This window comes from Pelobates fuscus, chromosome 5 (assembly GCF_036172605.1).
Source record: "Pelobates fuscus isolate aPelFus1 chromosome 5, aPelFus1.pri, whole genome shotgun sequence".
In the NCBI taxonomy this organism is placed as follows: Eukaryota; Metazoa; Chordata; class Amphibia; order Anura; family Pelobatidae; genus Pelobates; species Pelobates fuscus.
The window spans coordinates 177394503-177411657 of record NC_086321.1 but is presented as its reverse complement, the minus strand read 5'-3'; the positions used below and the strand labels follow the sequence as shown (position 1 = coordinate 177411657).

The 17155-nt window shown below is 37.5% G+C and overlaps 1 protein-coding gene across 1 annotated transcript in view; it reads right to left on the bottom strand.

Annotated features, from left to right (window-relative positions):
* SEC14L2 (SEC14 like lipid binding 2) overlaps positions 1 to 17155 on the bottom strand; it is a 56041-nt gene that overhangs the window by 17443 nt on the left and 21443 nt on the right. Inside the window, exons 2-5 of the mRNA XM_063454765.1 lie at positions 13390 to 13471; positions 11013 to 11056; positions 1967 to 2029; positions 9 to 197 (exon numbers count right to left, since the gene is read on the bottom strand). Of these exons, the coding sequence (XP_063310835.1) occupies positions 9 to 197; positions 1967 to 2029; positions 11013 to 11056; positions 13390 to 13471 (378 nt within the window). The remainder of the gene's footprint in view (positions 1 to 8; positions 198 to 1966; positions 2030 to 11012; positions 11057 to 13389; positions 13472 to 17155) is intronic.

The following is a 17155-nucleotide window of genomic DNA, read 5'->3' as shown; positions in this document are numbered from 1 at the left end:
GATCTCACCTTCTCTGATTGAGCACGACACTCTTTATGCATTGACTCACAGTCCCTCATCTTGGTCTTCATGAGGTCCTGCTTAGAAGCTGAGAATAGAAGACCTTTGGGGTCAATAGGACCAATTACATCATACCATATGGGACAGCCTTCACGATCATGCCCACATAACCCACCAGACAAGTACTTCTGGACCACCTGAAAAAGAACAAAATTACATTAAGAGGTGTTGGGTAGTTCAGCCTTCAGAAAACATCACAGATTACTCAGTACAATAGGAACATACCCACGTGGAGTGTAAATCTAAATCTAAAATCTGTATTATCTATGTGTGGAAGAATGAAATGTGTTAATAAAGCAATCTGTGACATCTGTTTGTCAGTAATTCAAAGTAAATTTCAACATTTAAGGCGAAGAACAGCTGAATTGGAGAGTTTGTTCAAATCAGCTATTTTGTCCATATTTTGAAATACACTTTGAATTCTGTTTTTAGTGAATAACCCTGGATGAGTTTATTTACTGTAGTAAGTGTAGAGCAGGTTTGTTTGACCACAATTCTCAGCTTCTGATTGGATGAAAATGCAGCTCAATCGTACCTAGTAGTGTGAGATGTCATGTCTAGCATGGAGGGTTAACTCTCATTGTAGACCTGTCTTCATTTAGTAACTATCCATCTATCTATATATGATATACATCAACAAGCCTGCACAAGGCTGTGAAGCTCAGGATTATTGCTAATCTGACACCTTTCTTTGCAGGTTTAGAACAGGTTATTGGCAGATCAGAGGATTTTGCAGTTCTGGGCAGGAGCCAAATAACCTTCTCAACTGCAGGCCATCCAAGCTAGGCACAACCCTGCTTTACACAGCCTGTACGGACCTTTATCTTCTGTAAACAACCTTTCAATATGCTCCAGAGAATATTTTGTTTTATTTAACATAATACTCACAAATGTTGTTCTGGGTCAAAGTCTAATGTACTGCAACATTCAAGTGTAAAACTGCTCTCAACATGTTAGACAACACGCAGAATTGCAGAAGGTAATGTGGGAAAGATTTGTGTCCTGACAAATACTTAACGTTTTGTTTTTTAACTTGGGTTTTGATTTAATAAGCTTTCCAAATGATTCAATACTGTTGGAAAATTTTACAAGTGATTTAATAACACAAGTCACCATTAAAGTCTTTGGAAGTTTTTGTAGATACATTAATTGGAAATTTCTGTATTTAATCGTTTAGAAAGTTTATCAAAGCGACCGTGTCACCCCTCCCTGCAAAACGAGTATTCCATAAAGATAAAATCACAGAAAATTCCAACCCAGTCCAAAGATATTCTGAGACAAAGTAGGGACTAAGCTTGACTCTTCTACTGCTACTGTGGCAATAACGTGTCAACTTCTCAGGAATTGGCTCTGTCTAAGGAGGATCCACAGACTTCATTAATGTACTCTAACACCTGGAGAAGAAGAGGACTGGCCTAAAAGAATGACGGCACCTGTGAGGGACAGGTTAAGGTAAGTTAAACTCACCTCCCACCTTCCGGCACATGGTTCCCCAGCGGCAAAGTAACTGTTGTGGTATCTATGGAAATTATGCAAAGACCCTAAGCAGTGACAGTTCCACTTTAAATCATGGCCTTAGTTTGTAATGCTTCCAAAGATTATGTACAAAAAAAGTTAAATGTTCACACAATTGTATGCTGCTTATCACCAATACGAGGGGAAGAAAGACTTTGCAATATGTCATTCAGGTAGAAAGCGCTGTCTATACTGGCTGGTGTAGCACAGCAATGATAAATATTGCTATGGTAGCATAAATTATGATGGTACACTTGAGAAGTCCTGAGCATTTCTGCAGCAGGGTGAAAAAAAGCTATCTAGGGCACCACATGCCACTTCTTGAGAGATGGCGATATAGGAATCAGTTGGGATAAGTTGGGATAATGTTTGTTTCTTCATCCAAGCTCACCTCTGGAGGCTGCCAGTTCTCCAGCACATTGTCAGAATCCATGTGTTTCCTGAAATCAACATGCTGCAAAAGAACGCACAGGTTAAATAAGAAGATCCACAATATATATAAAAATATAACATTTAAATCATTTGAAGGCTTAGTCAAAAATATTAAATCAAGGTAGAAGAACATGGGAAGCCACACAAGGAAAGACAGAGACTTGAGGTAGAGCCATACATGTTATTTAATTATTGCAAAGAACCTAGCCATCACTGAATCTCTCTCTCTCACATACACACCTACAAAAAAATGACAAAACAATGTTTTTTTAACACTTTGCCATTCAGATTCCCATTCACTACAATGCAGAGTTCAGTGAATAAGCCTTTTATGGTTTTAACTGTGTTCACATATTCAGGATGTCACAGTTTCAAAGCACTTCAAAAATGGGTTAAATTATTTTATTTTGTGTTTTAGAGGTATTTTAACCCCTTAAGGACCAAACTTCTGGAATAAAAGGGAATCTTGACATGTCACACATGTCATGTGTCCTTAAGGATAAGACTGCTGTATTATAACCCGGTTTGAAGAAGCCAGCCACGTTTACAGTGGCGAAACGCGTCCCGTTTTTTTAAGCACATTGAGGCTTTTTAATTTTATATATTACAGTGTATTAATACATTTTCTAATTGTTTTAACTGATCCTGGTTCCCAATACCGTTAATTATACCGATAATCTGCACGACGCTGCTAAATTGAGTTAGTGTATTCTGACTCTATACTTGTGAGTACCCACTTGGGATGAGCATATTATATTTTTAGAAATATTTTAAAACAATACTGCGCTATTTGGCGTACCTCTATTTATCCACAGACTTTGGAATTATATCGGAAAGAAAGGGGGAACACCTGTATGGACCCAGAGGCTATTCAAACCAGAGCTGGGTCTATAGCTCTCCGTTTGTGAGTGTGTACATCATATAAGAATATTAATTATCTCATATAAGTGTGATCTATACTATATGTGATTATTCCTTATAGATATTCCCCTGCTGAAACCCTGCTTCTGAAAGTTTTTAAAAAGGTGATTTATAATTTTCTATACATAAGCGCTACATTCTTAATTGGTTTTGTACATGTATCCTTAAGGGGTTAAAGGAGTTGAAAGGTAGCACTTAATAGTGGATAGCAGCTGAAATAATATTGCACATATTTTTTGGTTTTTAAAATATTAATTGCACAACTAAAAGTGCCTTTTTATACTTTACACTATTTGATGTTTTAGATATACCCGAATGAAAAAATGCACCATTAAATGCATACATGTTTTTATTGGGGATATATTTACTAAACAGAGATTTTATTTTCTTGCATTTGGGCAGTGAAGTGTCCTTTTAAGACTTTGTTGATCAGAAGCATTGTTTGCCTGACCAAAGACCATGTAGATAACCTGGAAACTCTCAAATCCTGCTTTTCATGTACAACTTAAATAACCACAGTTTTAAACAGCCAGTTTTAGCCATTTATACTGTGCATGGTTCTTGGTCTGATAAGTGGTTTTTCAAATCTAAGAGTGTTTAAAGATAGCCGCTCCCATGGAATGAGGTTAAAGGGACACTATAGTCACCTGAACAACTTCAGCTTAATGAAGTTGTTCAGGTGAGAACTATAGCTCCCGGCAGCCTTCCTCATGTAAACACTTTATTTTTTAAGAAAATACAGTGTTTACATTAAAAGCTAGGAACACCTCCAGTTGCAGTCATTCACAGTGAACCAGAGGTACTTCGGAGTTGATGGAGGCATAATATGCCTCCATCCATTCAGATCTGCTGTGCACGAGCATCCTGTGATTCAGTATCTCCTCCCTCTGCATGCAGACACTGAACTTTCCTCATAGAGATTCAGTGATTCAATTCATCTCTATTAGGAGATGCTGATTGGGCAGGGCTGTTTTTGAATCATGCTGGCTCTGCCCCTGATCTGCCTACTTGTCAGTCTCAGCCAATCCTATGGGGAAGCATTGTGATTGGATCAGGCTACAACTTCTGATGATGTCAGCAGACTGTTTTTCTTTTTTTTTAGGCAAACAGCATGCAGAGTTACAGCTTCTGGCTTGAAAACAGTAAGATTGTTGCTATATTTATGGAGGCATGAGGGACCCAGGGGGGCTAGATGGTGGTGTTAACACTATAGGGTCAGGAATACATGTAGTTGCACTGGTGACTATAGTGTCCCTTAAAACCAAGACAAAGATATTAATTTATATGTATGCACTACAAAATTATACAATAAGCGGCTCTAATACACTCAACCAATAAAAAATTAAATTAACCCCTTCAGGACGCGTGACGGACAAGGTCCGTCATCCTGGGGATACCCTTAACGACGGGTGACGGACCTCGTCCGTCACGCGGTAAAATTAACCCCAGATCGCGGCGATTGCGGTGTTAATGGTGCTCCGGTCTGCCTCTGTATTAGAGGCAGACCGGGAGCACCGGATCGGGCTGTCCCAGCACATGTGCCCGCTCTGACAGCATGTCAGAGCGGGCACATGTGCTGTGTATACTCACCTTCCGCCACCCTGCACTTCCGGGTTCAGTGTGAAGTGCAGGGAGACGGATCAGTGCTGATCCTGCCCCCTGTGTAAAAAACAAATAAAGTTTTAATAAAATCCCACCCCCCTTTACCCATTTTAATAAAAAATTAACCCCTTCCCTGCCAATTGATCACTGACTACAGTGATCAATTGGCAGGGATTACATTTTACTGTCATCTGATTTTATTTTTTAACCCCTGAGGGTTAATTATTATTTTTTTTTAACCCTCAGGGGTTAAATTTATTTTATTAATTAATTTAAATATTTTAAAATGATATATTTAGCTAACTGGGGTGGGTGGACGTTAGTGGGGAATTTGGGGATTTTGAGTTAGGCTAACTAGGGGTTAACGTTAAAAAGTTTTAAAATAAGCTTTAAAAAGTTAAAAATTACTTTTTTTAAAAAAGTTTTAATAACGTTTAAGTAAAAATTAAAAAAAAAAAACACCCGCCTTTACCCAGTCCAAATAAAAATTAACCCCTTCCCTGCCAGTCGATCACTGCCTACAGTGATCAAAATACAGATCACAGTATTATACTGTGATCTAATTTGTTTTAACCCCTGAGGATTAACTTTTATTTATTTATTAACTCTCAGGGGTTCAATTTATTTAATTAATTAATTTAAATATTTTATAATTATATATTTTGCTAGCTGGGGTGGGTGGGAGTTATGGGCAAATGGGGAATTTACGGTTAGTGCTGCTTACTGCTAGGTAGGGGTTAACAGCAAAAAAAGCTTAGAAAAATGTTAAATCTGTAAAAAAAAGTTTTAAGAAAGTTTAGAAAGTTTTTAAAAAATAATAAGCAAAACAAAAGTTTAAAAACTAGTTTTAAAAAGTTTAAAAAAGTTAAAAAAAAAATACATTAAAAAATACTCATTACCACTACACCTGGAACAAACTAGAGAAAAAATGATCCCACGCTAAGGTTCAAAATATGCCTTTTGAATTACCCCAGGGTGTATTCTTTAATAAATAGTTTGTGTTTGGGGGGAAGTTTCAATAACCAACCATCTAAACTACTCCAAAATGGAACATGGACACAGCGTAAAACTTCAAAGTTAGAAAAAAACTGAATGGCTGCGTCTAAAATGTGCCCCTTCAACATTCACATATACCTGGCAAAGGTAAATACAGGGGTATTGCTGTACTCAGCCAACATAGCTGAGCAACATATGAAGTATTTTACAGTCGTAGCACACATAAGGTTTGCAAAATATACTGTGCAAACTCACTTTGTGTGTCAAAAAGGCAGAAAAAACGCTTATTACCACTACACTTGGTACAAGCTAGCGGAAAAATGATCCCACGCTAAGGTTCAAAATATGCCTTTTGAAATACCCTGGGATGTGTTCTTTAAGAAATGGTATGCCTTTATGGTGTAGTTGTAATATGTAGCCTGCTCAAGTGCTCCAAAGTGGAACACGGACACATCAAAACCCTCCATGAAAATTCACACTTAAAAACGTAAACTTGTCACGTCTCTTTTACAGCACTGTAACTTCACAAAATATTGCCAAAGACATACAATGGGGGTGTCATTTTACTCAGAAGACTTAGCTGAGCATAATTTGGGAGGTTTGAACTTAGTGGCACATATGAAATATACAAAAGGCCCAGCAAAAATGTAATCCGTATGTAAAAATTGCCCAAGATAATTTTTTACCACATACTTTGGCATATATTGGTGAAAAAATGGGGGCATGTTAAGGCACAATATGCACCATATGAGATACCCTGGAGTGTCTACTTTTAAAAATGGTAGGCCTTTGTGTTTTTTTTTTGAACAGTCAAACTGTTATAATACCCCAAATGGAAGCATTGGCTCATTAAATCCGTCTCTCAAAAATCTACTGTGAATACTGAAAAGGACAGGTCTCATATATGGCACTGTAGCTTCACAAAATAGTGCCAAAGACATACAAAGGGGGTGTCATTTTACTCAGCAGGTGTAACTGAACACAAAATAAAACTTTGTAAAGGAATAGCACACACCAACTTTACAAAATACACATGAGAAGTTCTTTGTTATAAGTTTGTGTGCCAAAAACCAAAATAAACTCAATTTTTCTCCAATATTTAGCAGAGGTTGGCGGTGAAATGACTGCATAGAAAGTGTCAAAACAACCTTAGGTAAATAGCCTGTGATGTCTACTTTATATAAATATATACTTTTGTGTGGCAATTTTGTTTTCTTTTATGGCTATTAAGCTTACAAGACAAACATACCAAATTCTAAAATTGCTCCACATTAAAAGTTTATTTTACTCCTTGTGCTTTGTGACCTGTAACTACCAAAAAAAACTGAAAATGCCAGACACATTATATTTTCTGTAAACCAGAACAACTAAATGAATTTATTTTTAATTGCTTTCTTTAACCTGCACTAATTATGCACACATTATTATTGCAAAAACTGTAAAAAAAAAAAAAACAATTTCATTTTTCTGTATTTTTTTGATAATAAATAAGCATTTATATATATATATATATATATATATATATATATATATATATATACGTTACATCAAATTAAAGCCCTTTCTGTCCTTTAAAAAAACAGTATATAATATGTGTCGGTGCAATAAACGAGAGAGATGCAAATTGCAGTTGAACGCAAACAGCCAGAAAATGCAAAAATTGCTTGTGTCATTAAGCGTAAGACAAGCTTCTGAAGCTGTGTCCTTAAGGGGTTAACCCCTTAAGACCGGAGGGCGTACAATTACGTCCTTTTTTAAGCGGCTCTAAACGCCGCCGGGCGTAATTGTACGCCCTCCGTTTTTTTTTCACTTACCCGGTCGCCAATGATCCCACGCCGGCGATCACGGCTGGGGGGATTCCCAGAGAGCCCCCCGCGGCACCTCCGTCCTCTTCAGCCCCCCCGGGCCATGTGAGAGTGAGGTCCTTGCGAGGACCTCACAATCACATGGCCAGGATAGCTGGCTGAGGCATTGCCAGCAGGGGGACTAACTGTAATGACAGTTAGTCCCCCTGCTGGCTGAAATCAAATAAACAACAGTTAAAATAAGTGTAAAAAAGGGCGTGGCCGGCTGCCGAGCTCCGTACCAGCGGACAAAACAGTAAGCACTCACCTGACATCCAGCTCCCAAAATCGGCCACACACACGCCTCCCGACTAGAGACACGAATGGAGCGCAAAAATAAGAAAAACCGCCAGCCAGAGACACCCAAATTAGCCGATATCCGGCTATCATTTACAAGGCCTAATCCACAGGCAGCCGCCAAGATGGCGGCCGCAGTTAGCAGTGCAGAGGAAGACTCCCAGGACGATAGGGAAAGCCTTACCTCACATACAGCAGAGTCAGAGCCCCCATGTCCTGACACAGAATCAGAGGCAGAATCATCCCCTGTCACGAAAAGAGACATCAGGGATCTCTTACAAGAAATGAGAGAAGTGTGGAGGGCAGATATTTTGAGCACACAGAAAGAGGTGGGGGACATCCAACAAAGGCTCACAGCAATGGAAACTAGAGAAACTGCAAGAGACCACCAGATGCAGAACTCCCAAGACACAATGCAGACCCTCTCCTCACAAGTCCAGAAACTAACCCGGACTGTCACCACTATGGAAGCTCGACACAGAAGGCGGAACATACGCCTCAGAGGGATTCCAGACAACGTGGAAGGAGAGGCATTAATACCCTATATACATCGCCTATTGTCTTCAATGGGCCTTAAAGGAGGCGCTGACCCCGCCGCAATACTTCCAGCGTTTCGAATCCGGAAAGCGGCAACGGCACCAGAAAACGCGACTAGAGACACTATAGTGGTCACAAAGGATATGGCAACCCGCGCCGCTATCATGTCCCGCTCAAGAGACCTGGGCACTGTGCAAATGGAAGGCAGCACGGTGGCCCTATATGGGGATCTACCATTCGCAGCACTTGTGGAACGGAGGCAACTTGCACCAGCTGCCAAACAACTGCGAGGAGCAGGAGTCAGATACCGATGGGGAGCAGACGGGTCCCTGGAGGTACCACGGGGAAACCAGACGCTCATCCTGACCTCTATGGACGACCAAAAGGAGTTTCTCAACCAGCTGCACCTTCCGGAGCCCGGGGGGCCAGAATCCAAAGAAGATGACACCGCAGCGCAGAGTACACCCAAAAGCAATCTGGGCCCGAAGAAAAACATGTATATAGCGAAAATGCCCAAGAGACACTCACAAGCCTCACCACTAAGTGGCGGCACACACACCCTCGGATCCCGCATAGCTGACCAGCTGTGGCGCAAGTAGCGCGAGAACAGTCACCACCTGAAACCTCACCTAAGCGTCACCTACTCTTCAAATATACCTACTACAGCCCCAACAGACGACTTGTTAATATAACCGGACATTAAATGTAGATATAGTCATGTTGATATCTGTTACACTACAACATAGTGAACTCTGAGACATCACTATAATACTGTGCTACCTAATTCTTATTATTGTTATAATCTTATGTTACCTAATTCTTGGTATTACTCTCATGTTATGACAAAGTTATATTATGAATATCCAATTCTAATAAAAACATAAATTGAAAAAAAAAGAGATATTGCAAACTGACAAGGTGTTAGAAATGGAACGTATTGTTTTTCATAACTGTTTCTTTAAGCAATAAACTCTTGCTTACCTTCAAAAAAAAATAAAAAAAATATATACTTAGATCATATATATATTATATATATATGATCTAAGTATATATATACACATATACATACACACACATACACTGTCTAGGTGTCTTTTAATATTAATATATATATATATATAATTATACATATATATATAATAATATCAAATTACACGTAGACTGATACTGATTAAATATATATATAATTATTGTTATAATATAAAAAAAATATGTAAATACGTAAAAAAATAAAATAAAAAAATAATTAAAAATAAAATATTGAAAAATATATAGATGTGTTTTATTTCGTTCTAACTGTATTGTGATATTAATATATATATATATATATATATTTATATCACAATACACGTAGAACGAAATAATATATATATCTATATACGTAAATATATACGTATATATCGCTATATATATACCTATATATAAATAAAAATATTTAAAAAAAATTATATATATATACGTATATATACACATATGTATATATATACATATATTAATTCTACACATATATTTATGTAATATTTTTACATAATTAGGTATCCTAATTAATTACAATTAGCAGGAACTGCCTGACAACCCATGCCGAAAGTATAGGGAATTTAATTTGCTAGCACTATATTTAACCCTATAACATTCCAAGACACCATAAAACCTGTACATGGGGGGTACTGTTTTACTCGGGAGACTTAGCTGAACACAAATATTAGTGCTTCAAAACAGTAAATGTATTACAACGATGATATCGCCAGTAAAAGTGACGTTTTTTGCATTTTTCACGCACAAACAGCACTTACACGGACGATATTATTGCTGCAATACTTTTTACTGTTTTGAAACACAAATATTTGTCTTCAGCGAAGTCTCCCGAGTACAACAGTACACCTCATGTACAGGTTTTATGGTGTTTTCAAAAATTACAACGTCAAATATAAGGCTTGTGTTTCACTTTTTTCACAAAATTCGCCAGATTGCTTACGTTGCCTTTGTGACCCTATGGTAGCCCAAGAATGAAAATTACCCCTATGATGGCATACTATTTGCAATAGTAGACAACCCAAGGTATTGCAAATGGGGTATGTCCAGTCTTTTTTAGTAGCCACTTAGTCACAAACACTGGCCAAAATTGGCGTTTTTTGCATTTTTCACACACAAACAAATACTAACACTAACTTTGGCCAGTGTTTGTGACCAAATGGCTACTAAAAAAGACTGGACATACCCCATTTGCAATACCTTGGGTTGTCTACTATTGCAAATGGTATGCCATTATGGGTGTAAATTTATTTCCTGGGCTACTATACAGTCTCAAAGGCAACGTAACCAATCTGCCGAATTTCAATTTCAAATGTAACACGCTATATTTGACTCTGTAACTTCCCAAAACACCATAAAACCTGTACATAGAAGGTACTGTTTTAAACGTGAGACTTTGCTGAATACAAATATGTGTATTTTATTAAATTATGTTTCATAGCTAAATATTTGATATTAAATGAAAGCCCTGTTTTCCCCTGAATAAAATGATATATAATAAGGGGGGGTGCATTTAATATGAAAGAGGTGAATTACGGTTGGACAGACATATAGCGCAAATGCCAGGTTATGTTTACATTTTGTTTCGTTCACAACGTGTACATTTGGCTCCGTCCTTAAGGGGTTAATGAATGAAGTACAAAGCTCAGTTGGTGTACAATTAGTGTACAAATATCTATAAATAGTATCTGTTTATGAAGTTTGTGGACTTGCTTGCAGAAAACAGAGGGTTAAAGGTTCCCTATGTTATCATAATCGCAAGTATAAAGTCCTCACCTTTCGAAGCATACTCTCTGATTTCTGCAGGTTAAAGCTTCGGGCTGGAAAGAGAGGGCGGAGGAGAGGGGATTAGACAGAGATTATACATGGATATTATCTTACAAACACACAAAGCATAATCGCTAACCCTTTCAGTACCAAGGGCAAGCCATGGCACAACCTGGGAATTTTAGATAGTTTACACAGGAATTTCACATTTTTACAAAACAGGCAAACTGGTAAAAACTTCAGCTATTTTAGGCAAGAATTTGCAATCCCTTTGTCAATTGTACCCATTTCTGAGTAATGTGAAAATTTAGCACAAGCGTTACACACAATTGGACAAACCCATGAGCTAGACAGTGTCTTCCATCTGTCTAAAAAGTGTGAAATAAATCAAATGTACAGAGACATCAACTTGGCTGATTTTTGCACCTGGTTGATCCCACTGGGCTCTTGGACGATAGGGAAAGTGGGTTAGTGAAATGCAAACGCAGATATCCATAGTCAAGCTTTTCACCCCAAAATCATTATCATATTTATTTTTTTTCTCTCTCCCTCCTTCCCTCCCCCTGCATTAACCTTCCAAAATTCAGAAATAGCAACGCAGTCAAAAGATATACTGAGTCAAAGTATTTTCCCTACGCCTGACAATGCTTGGCAAAAGACAGAGTTATCTATTGTCAAGCTTGTCATTTACCCAAACTGTCACTAGTGATGACTGTAGGATAAAAGCCTCTTTCTATAGAGGATCCTCCACAAACCTCAGTGCTGTACTGTCGCATAGCGCTGACATCGACTTCTGGCAGCTGAAGCTGCAGGAGCTAAAGAGGACCAGACGGAAGAGGAAGGTGGAACCCGTGAGGAACAGTTTAAGGTAAATAAATCTCACCCTTAATTTTGCCCATGGACACCGAGCTCCCATTAGGGATGTCACTATTGGGGGTCTTTGCAAATTATGCGCACATATTAAAAGCACACACAGTGACAGAGCCGCTTGACATCTCAGGGTATATAAATATACACACCTAGAGACAGACAGACACACCCATTGAGCAAGACAAATAGAAACCATCCTTTATTTAAAGACTTGATTAACTAGATACAAAATATATGTACCGTGTATATACTCGTGTATAAGTCGAGTTTTTCAGCACATTTTTTGTGCTGAAAAACCCCAACTCGACTTATACTCGAGTCAATGTCTGTATTATGGCAATTTACATTGCCTGCCAGCTTCCTGCCAGCCCCCCTCCACTGAACTGCCAACGCCACTGGACCACCAGGGAGTGAGAGCCCCCCTCCTTGCTATGTATCAAGCAGGGAGGGGGGAACGAAAAAAAATTAAATAATAATAAAAAAATTATTAAAAAAATTCATAATAAAAATGCCCACCCCCCACCAAGGCTCTGCAACACACACACACACACACACACTGCACTCATACACACACTGCACTCATACACACACACTGCACTCATATACACACACTGCACTCATACACACACACTGCATTCATTCACACACTGCACTCATACACACACACTGCATTCATACACACACACTGCACTCATCCACGCACACTGTAAATAAATATTCAATTAATATAATTTTTTTAGGATCTAATTTTATTTAGAAATTTACCAGTAGCTGCTGCATCTCCCACCCTAGTCTTATACTCGAGTCAATAAGTTTTCCCAGTTTTTGGGGGGTAAAATTAGGGGCCTCGTCCTATATTCGGGTCGGCTTATACTCGAGTATATACGGTATATAAAAAGCTAGTGCTATATTTTCATCTCTTGGAAAAGTATTAAATATAACCATGGCATTGAAAAGGTTAGAAATAAACTAATGCTCGTGGTAAGTTATATGGACTTCATCCCAAGAGTTATTATTGCACAAGTCTTTTATAACAAACAAGGGATCGCAATATGTAGTAATTGATACAAGAAACTCTTATCACAAAGCTCACGGTTGACAGTTTATTAAAACATCAGTATCGTGCCAAGTGAAAACCCTTTATTCATTAATTGTTTTTTCAATGTTTTTCATAGCATGGCATTTTTCAGCAATTATCACTTGTGACAAGAGACCCATCTGATAGGTATAAGAGGCACTGTATGGTACAAAGATAAAAGATTATTCTGCATTTGATCTCAGAATAAAGGTATCTCAAAGCGTTAAGATACTTGGCCTCTTTACAGGGCTGAGTAGGTTAATCAATTTTTACAGCTTGTCCCATTGCTCTACTGATACTCCAAGGGCTAAAGGGCTCTGCTGATGCCCAAAGATTACAGTGTTATTTCATTTCCAGACAGCAATAAAGTTTATTTCAAGGACCCACGTGCATTGTTTATCGCACAGTGTCTTGTTAACTACTCCATACTGCTCTCACCTCTCAGCCAGCGAAGTAGGAAGTAGTCATCCTGAAGGTGAGGTGGCAGCTTGGGCATCAAGTCTTTGACATTTTCTCGAAACTGAGAACAAAGAACAAGAGATATCACAAAAAAAATTCATTACCCAAACTACAACACGGAAATAGACCAGCTTGATATCACAAGAGAACGACTGATATTGGAAATAATACCATTGATACTAAAATTAACATTTTCAAGAATTCAAAGTGAAGTTAAAATTTAAAGCCAATAACCAATTTGGATGCATAGCTGACAGATTTTGTTTTTCACTTATCCTATCTTGGCCTTTAATTTGAAATGCACTTTGAAAGAATAGCTGGTATATTTGGCCTGTAATGTCACACAAAGCAAAGTCTGCAGAGATGTGAAAACACTACATATTTATGAAGAATGCATTAACATAAAGACAGTGAGTGGTAAAAGTAACATGTGTTTCCTGTCTTTAGAATATATATATATATATATATATTCCCTATTGGAAAAGATGATAGAAAATATGATGATTGGATATATCACTCTTATATATTGCTTGTGGTTATTTAAGATCCAGATAATTCTTTATTGTGATTTTTATTATAATCTGACCAATATGATGAGCTGGCCTAGGAAATATAAAAAGGCTGAGCGGGTATGGAGAATGAACATCGTACTCCTTGGGTTTAAACAGGTTCTACAACAGGCATAGGTCAGGATGAAGTAAAAGATAATATGCATGTATGAATGTAACATCAACAGTATCCTTCCATGCTTGTGTGAACACCTATGTTGTCACCCACCAATGGACTATATAAACATCATTGCTAATCAGATTATGCTATATAAAACCATCTGTAGACAGCCACTAGAGGAGGAGTAAACCCTCACAAGTAATTATTGCAGTTTATAAAAACTGCAATTGAGGGCGTCATGACGTGCTGACGTGCCGACGTGCCGACGTGCTGGCGTGCTGACGTGCTGACGGCGGGCGTGACGGAATAGGAGGGGTGAAGGACTCTGTGGAGCATGGCGAGATACACCACGCTGCTATGAACGCCCAGGCTTCCCGCACGAGACACTGAGACACTGAGCTTTCCCGAGTTGTGTCTTCTCTATAATATATAAGCTGGAGTACACAGGCTTCCATAGGCGTAATACCACTCTCTGAATACTCATGTGGATGATCCCGCCTGGATACTCACTAACGCCGATTGCTATTTCCTGGATGGACGAAGTTACAACAGTCACATCTTCAGCAAATTTCATCCCTGTATGACACCTGAATACGAAATCTCAGATAAGTGCATTACTTCATAATTCAAAATTATTCCAGTTATAATGTATAAGGCAAATTACTAAATCATATATGGAATTACTATTTTTTTCCTCAACATTCTACTGAATACCAGCAAGGATATTTATCCACATTAAATGAAGACAGTCAAGTGATGTAAATTCATATTATGCAATTGCACGACCCCACTGCCTAAGTGAAAAATTGAGACTTAAACTTAAACTGGTGATTTAAAACATCTCCTAATATCTGCTGCCTACTTAAAACTTGTCAACAAGAGCTGGTCTACTAAAAAAGAGACCTCATTAATGGCCTTAAGACAAACTTAATACAACATAATCAAAAGGCCATATACTTATAGCTAATGAAGCTACTTAATTGATGTTCCACCATATTTTATAATTGCACCATTTTTTATTACCTAAGTGAAAAACTTGTGACCGAAAATATCTGCTATCTCACCAAAACCGACAATAAGGGCCGGTCAACTAAGCAGTGACCTCAACACAGATACAAGAAAAACTTAAGCATTTAAAATTATAAAAAAAATGTCTTCACTCTAATTGAAGATAATAATGGATGCATAATTATAATTTATATCTCCATCAGCCTTACTGATTAAGGGGAAAAACTCGAGATCTAAAACATCTGCTATTTTATTAAATCTGACAACAAGATACAGTCTAACAAGTAATGCCTTCATTTCTGCTTTAAGAAAAATCCTAGACAACAAATCCAACTGCTAATTGATGTGCAACTATATTGTTTATTTACATCACTTATAGTGATTAAGTGGATTACCTGAGACCCAAATTATCGACTTTCCCAACAAATCTCCAACAGCGCCTGTCATTTAAGAAGACACTCTACACACTCCTTAAGAAAAACCCAGTCAATAAAACTAAAAAAAAAAAAAAAAAAAAAAAAAAAAGGCTATATACTTATAGCATTGGAAGACAGCCAATGGTAGCCTAATTACACTTCTCAACTATATTATCCCTACTGCATAACGTGGAATATTCAACATTCAAAACACTTGCTACCTTATTTAAATTGACAACAAGGTCCGACCAACTAAGAAGGGATTCCAGTACGGCCTCAAGCAACAACCCAGACAAGAATAATAGAAATTTTAAAATCAAAAGTTTACATATTTACACAAAATGAAGACAGTCAATTAAGCTCAGTAATATTCAAAAACTGAAATATTTTTAATGTCTCACTGGTAATTTCGAGATTGAAAATACCTGCTTTCCAATTAAAATTGATAACAAGGGCCGGCCACTAAGTATCGATTTCAATATGGCCTCAAGAAAAACTCAAGACAACAAAACCTCGGGAAAGAAGGACAAAAAAGAAGTACCTCAAGATAGATCAATGTCTACATACTTCTCCCCTCAACAGCATAAAGAAAATACAAAAAACAACAAACATAATTTGGATGAATCACTGACTAATGTGGATAACCCCATGACTGAGGAAAATAAGGATCTGATAACTGCCTCTCAACTACAAGACCGTTTAAGCGCTAATTTGTCAGAAATCAAGAATATTCTAAAAATAAGTACTGCCGAAATTAAATCAGAAATTAAACAGGAAATACATGCACTTATCGCAAGATTTCAAAATTTTGAAGATCAAATAGCCAAGATGGACTCTCATATTCATTCCCTTACTGACGAAAACAAACAAATGAACCAAAAAATCCAAGAACTGGAGCTGAAAATTAACGATATGGAAGACAGAAGCAGACGCAATAATCTGAGGTTTAGAAATTTTCCAGAAGCAGGTCCACAGGAAAATTTAAAACAGACCTTATATCAATATTTTCAAGCTTTGAATTTACCCGTTGTTATACCGGATAATGTTATACAACGATGTCATAGGATGTTCAAGCCCCAAGCTCTTCAAGCAGATATTCCCAGAGACATTATCGTTTCCTTCACTTCTTCCGAATTTAAAGATACAGTTCTTCGGCTTGCAAGATTAAACACGACAACTACTGGACAATTTGAAAAGATCCAGGTTTATCAAGACCTATCATTCGCTACCAGAACGAGAAGAAAATCATTCCACCCTTCAACACAAATTCTTAGAAAACTAGACATTAGATATAAATGGCTATTTCCAGTAAAAATAGCCCTCACTTTTGAAGGCATCAGGGAGACATTTGATTCGAACACAAAATTGATACAATGGATAAAACTAAAGAATTTGATAACAGAATAGGAATAATGAGTGTCTCGTTGGGGTGCTAGGGCGCCAGGGAGGGAGAAAGGGAAGGGAAGGAATTTAGTGTTATTTATTTATTCAAATTTATTGATAACTTGTTATTTTTTGTTTTTGTTAAAATACACCATAGATATTATTATCTTATATTCCTTTTACAAAGTAGGATAAATCTTAATACTTCAATGTCGTTTGATGTAGACACAATATTAACATATTTTAACTCCACATGTATGCTGATAACA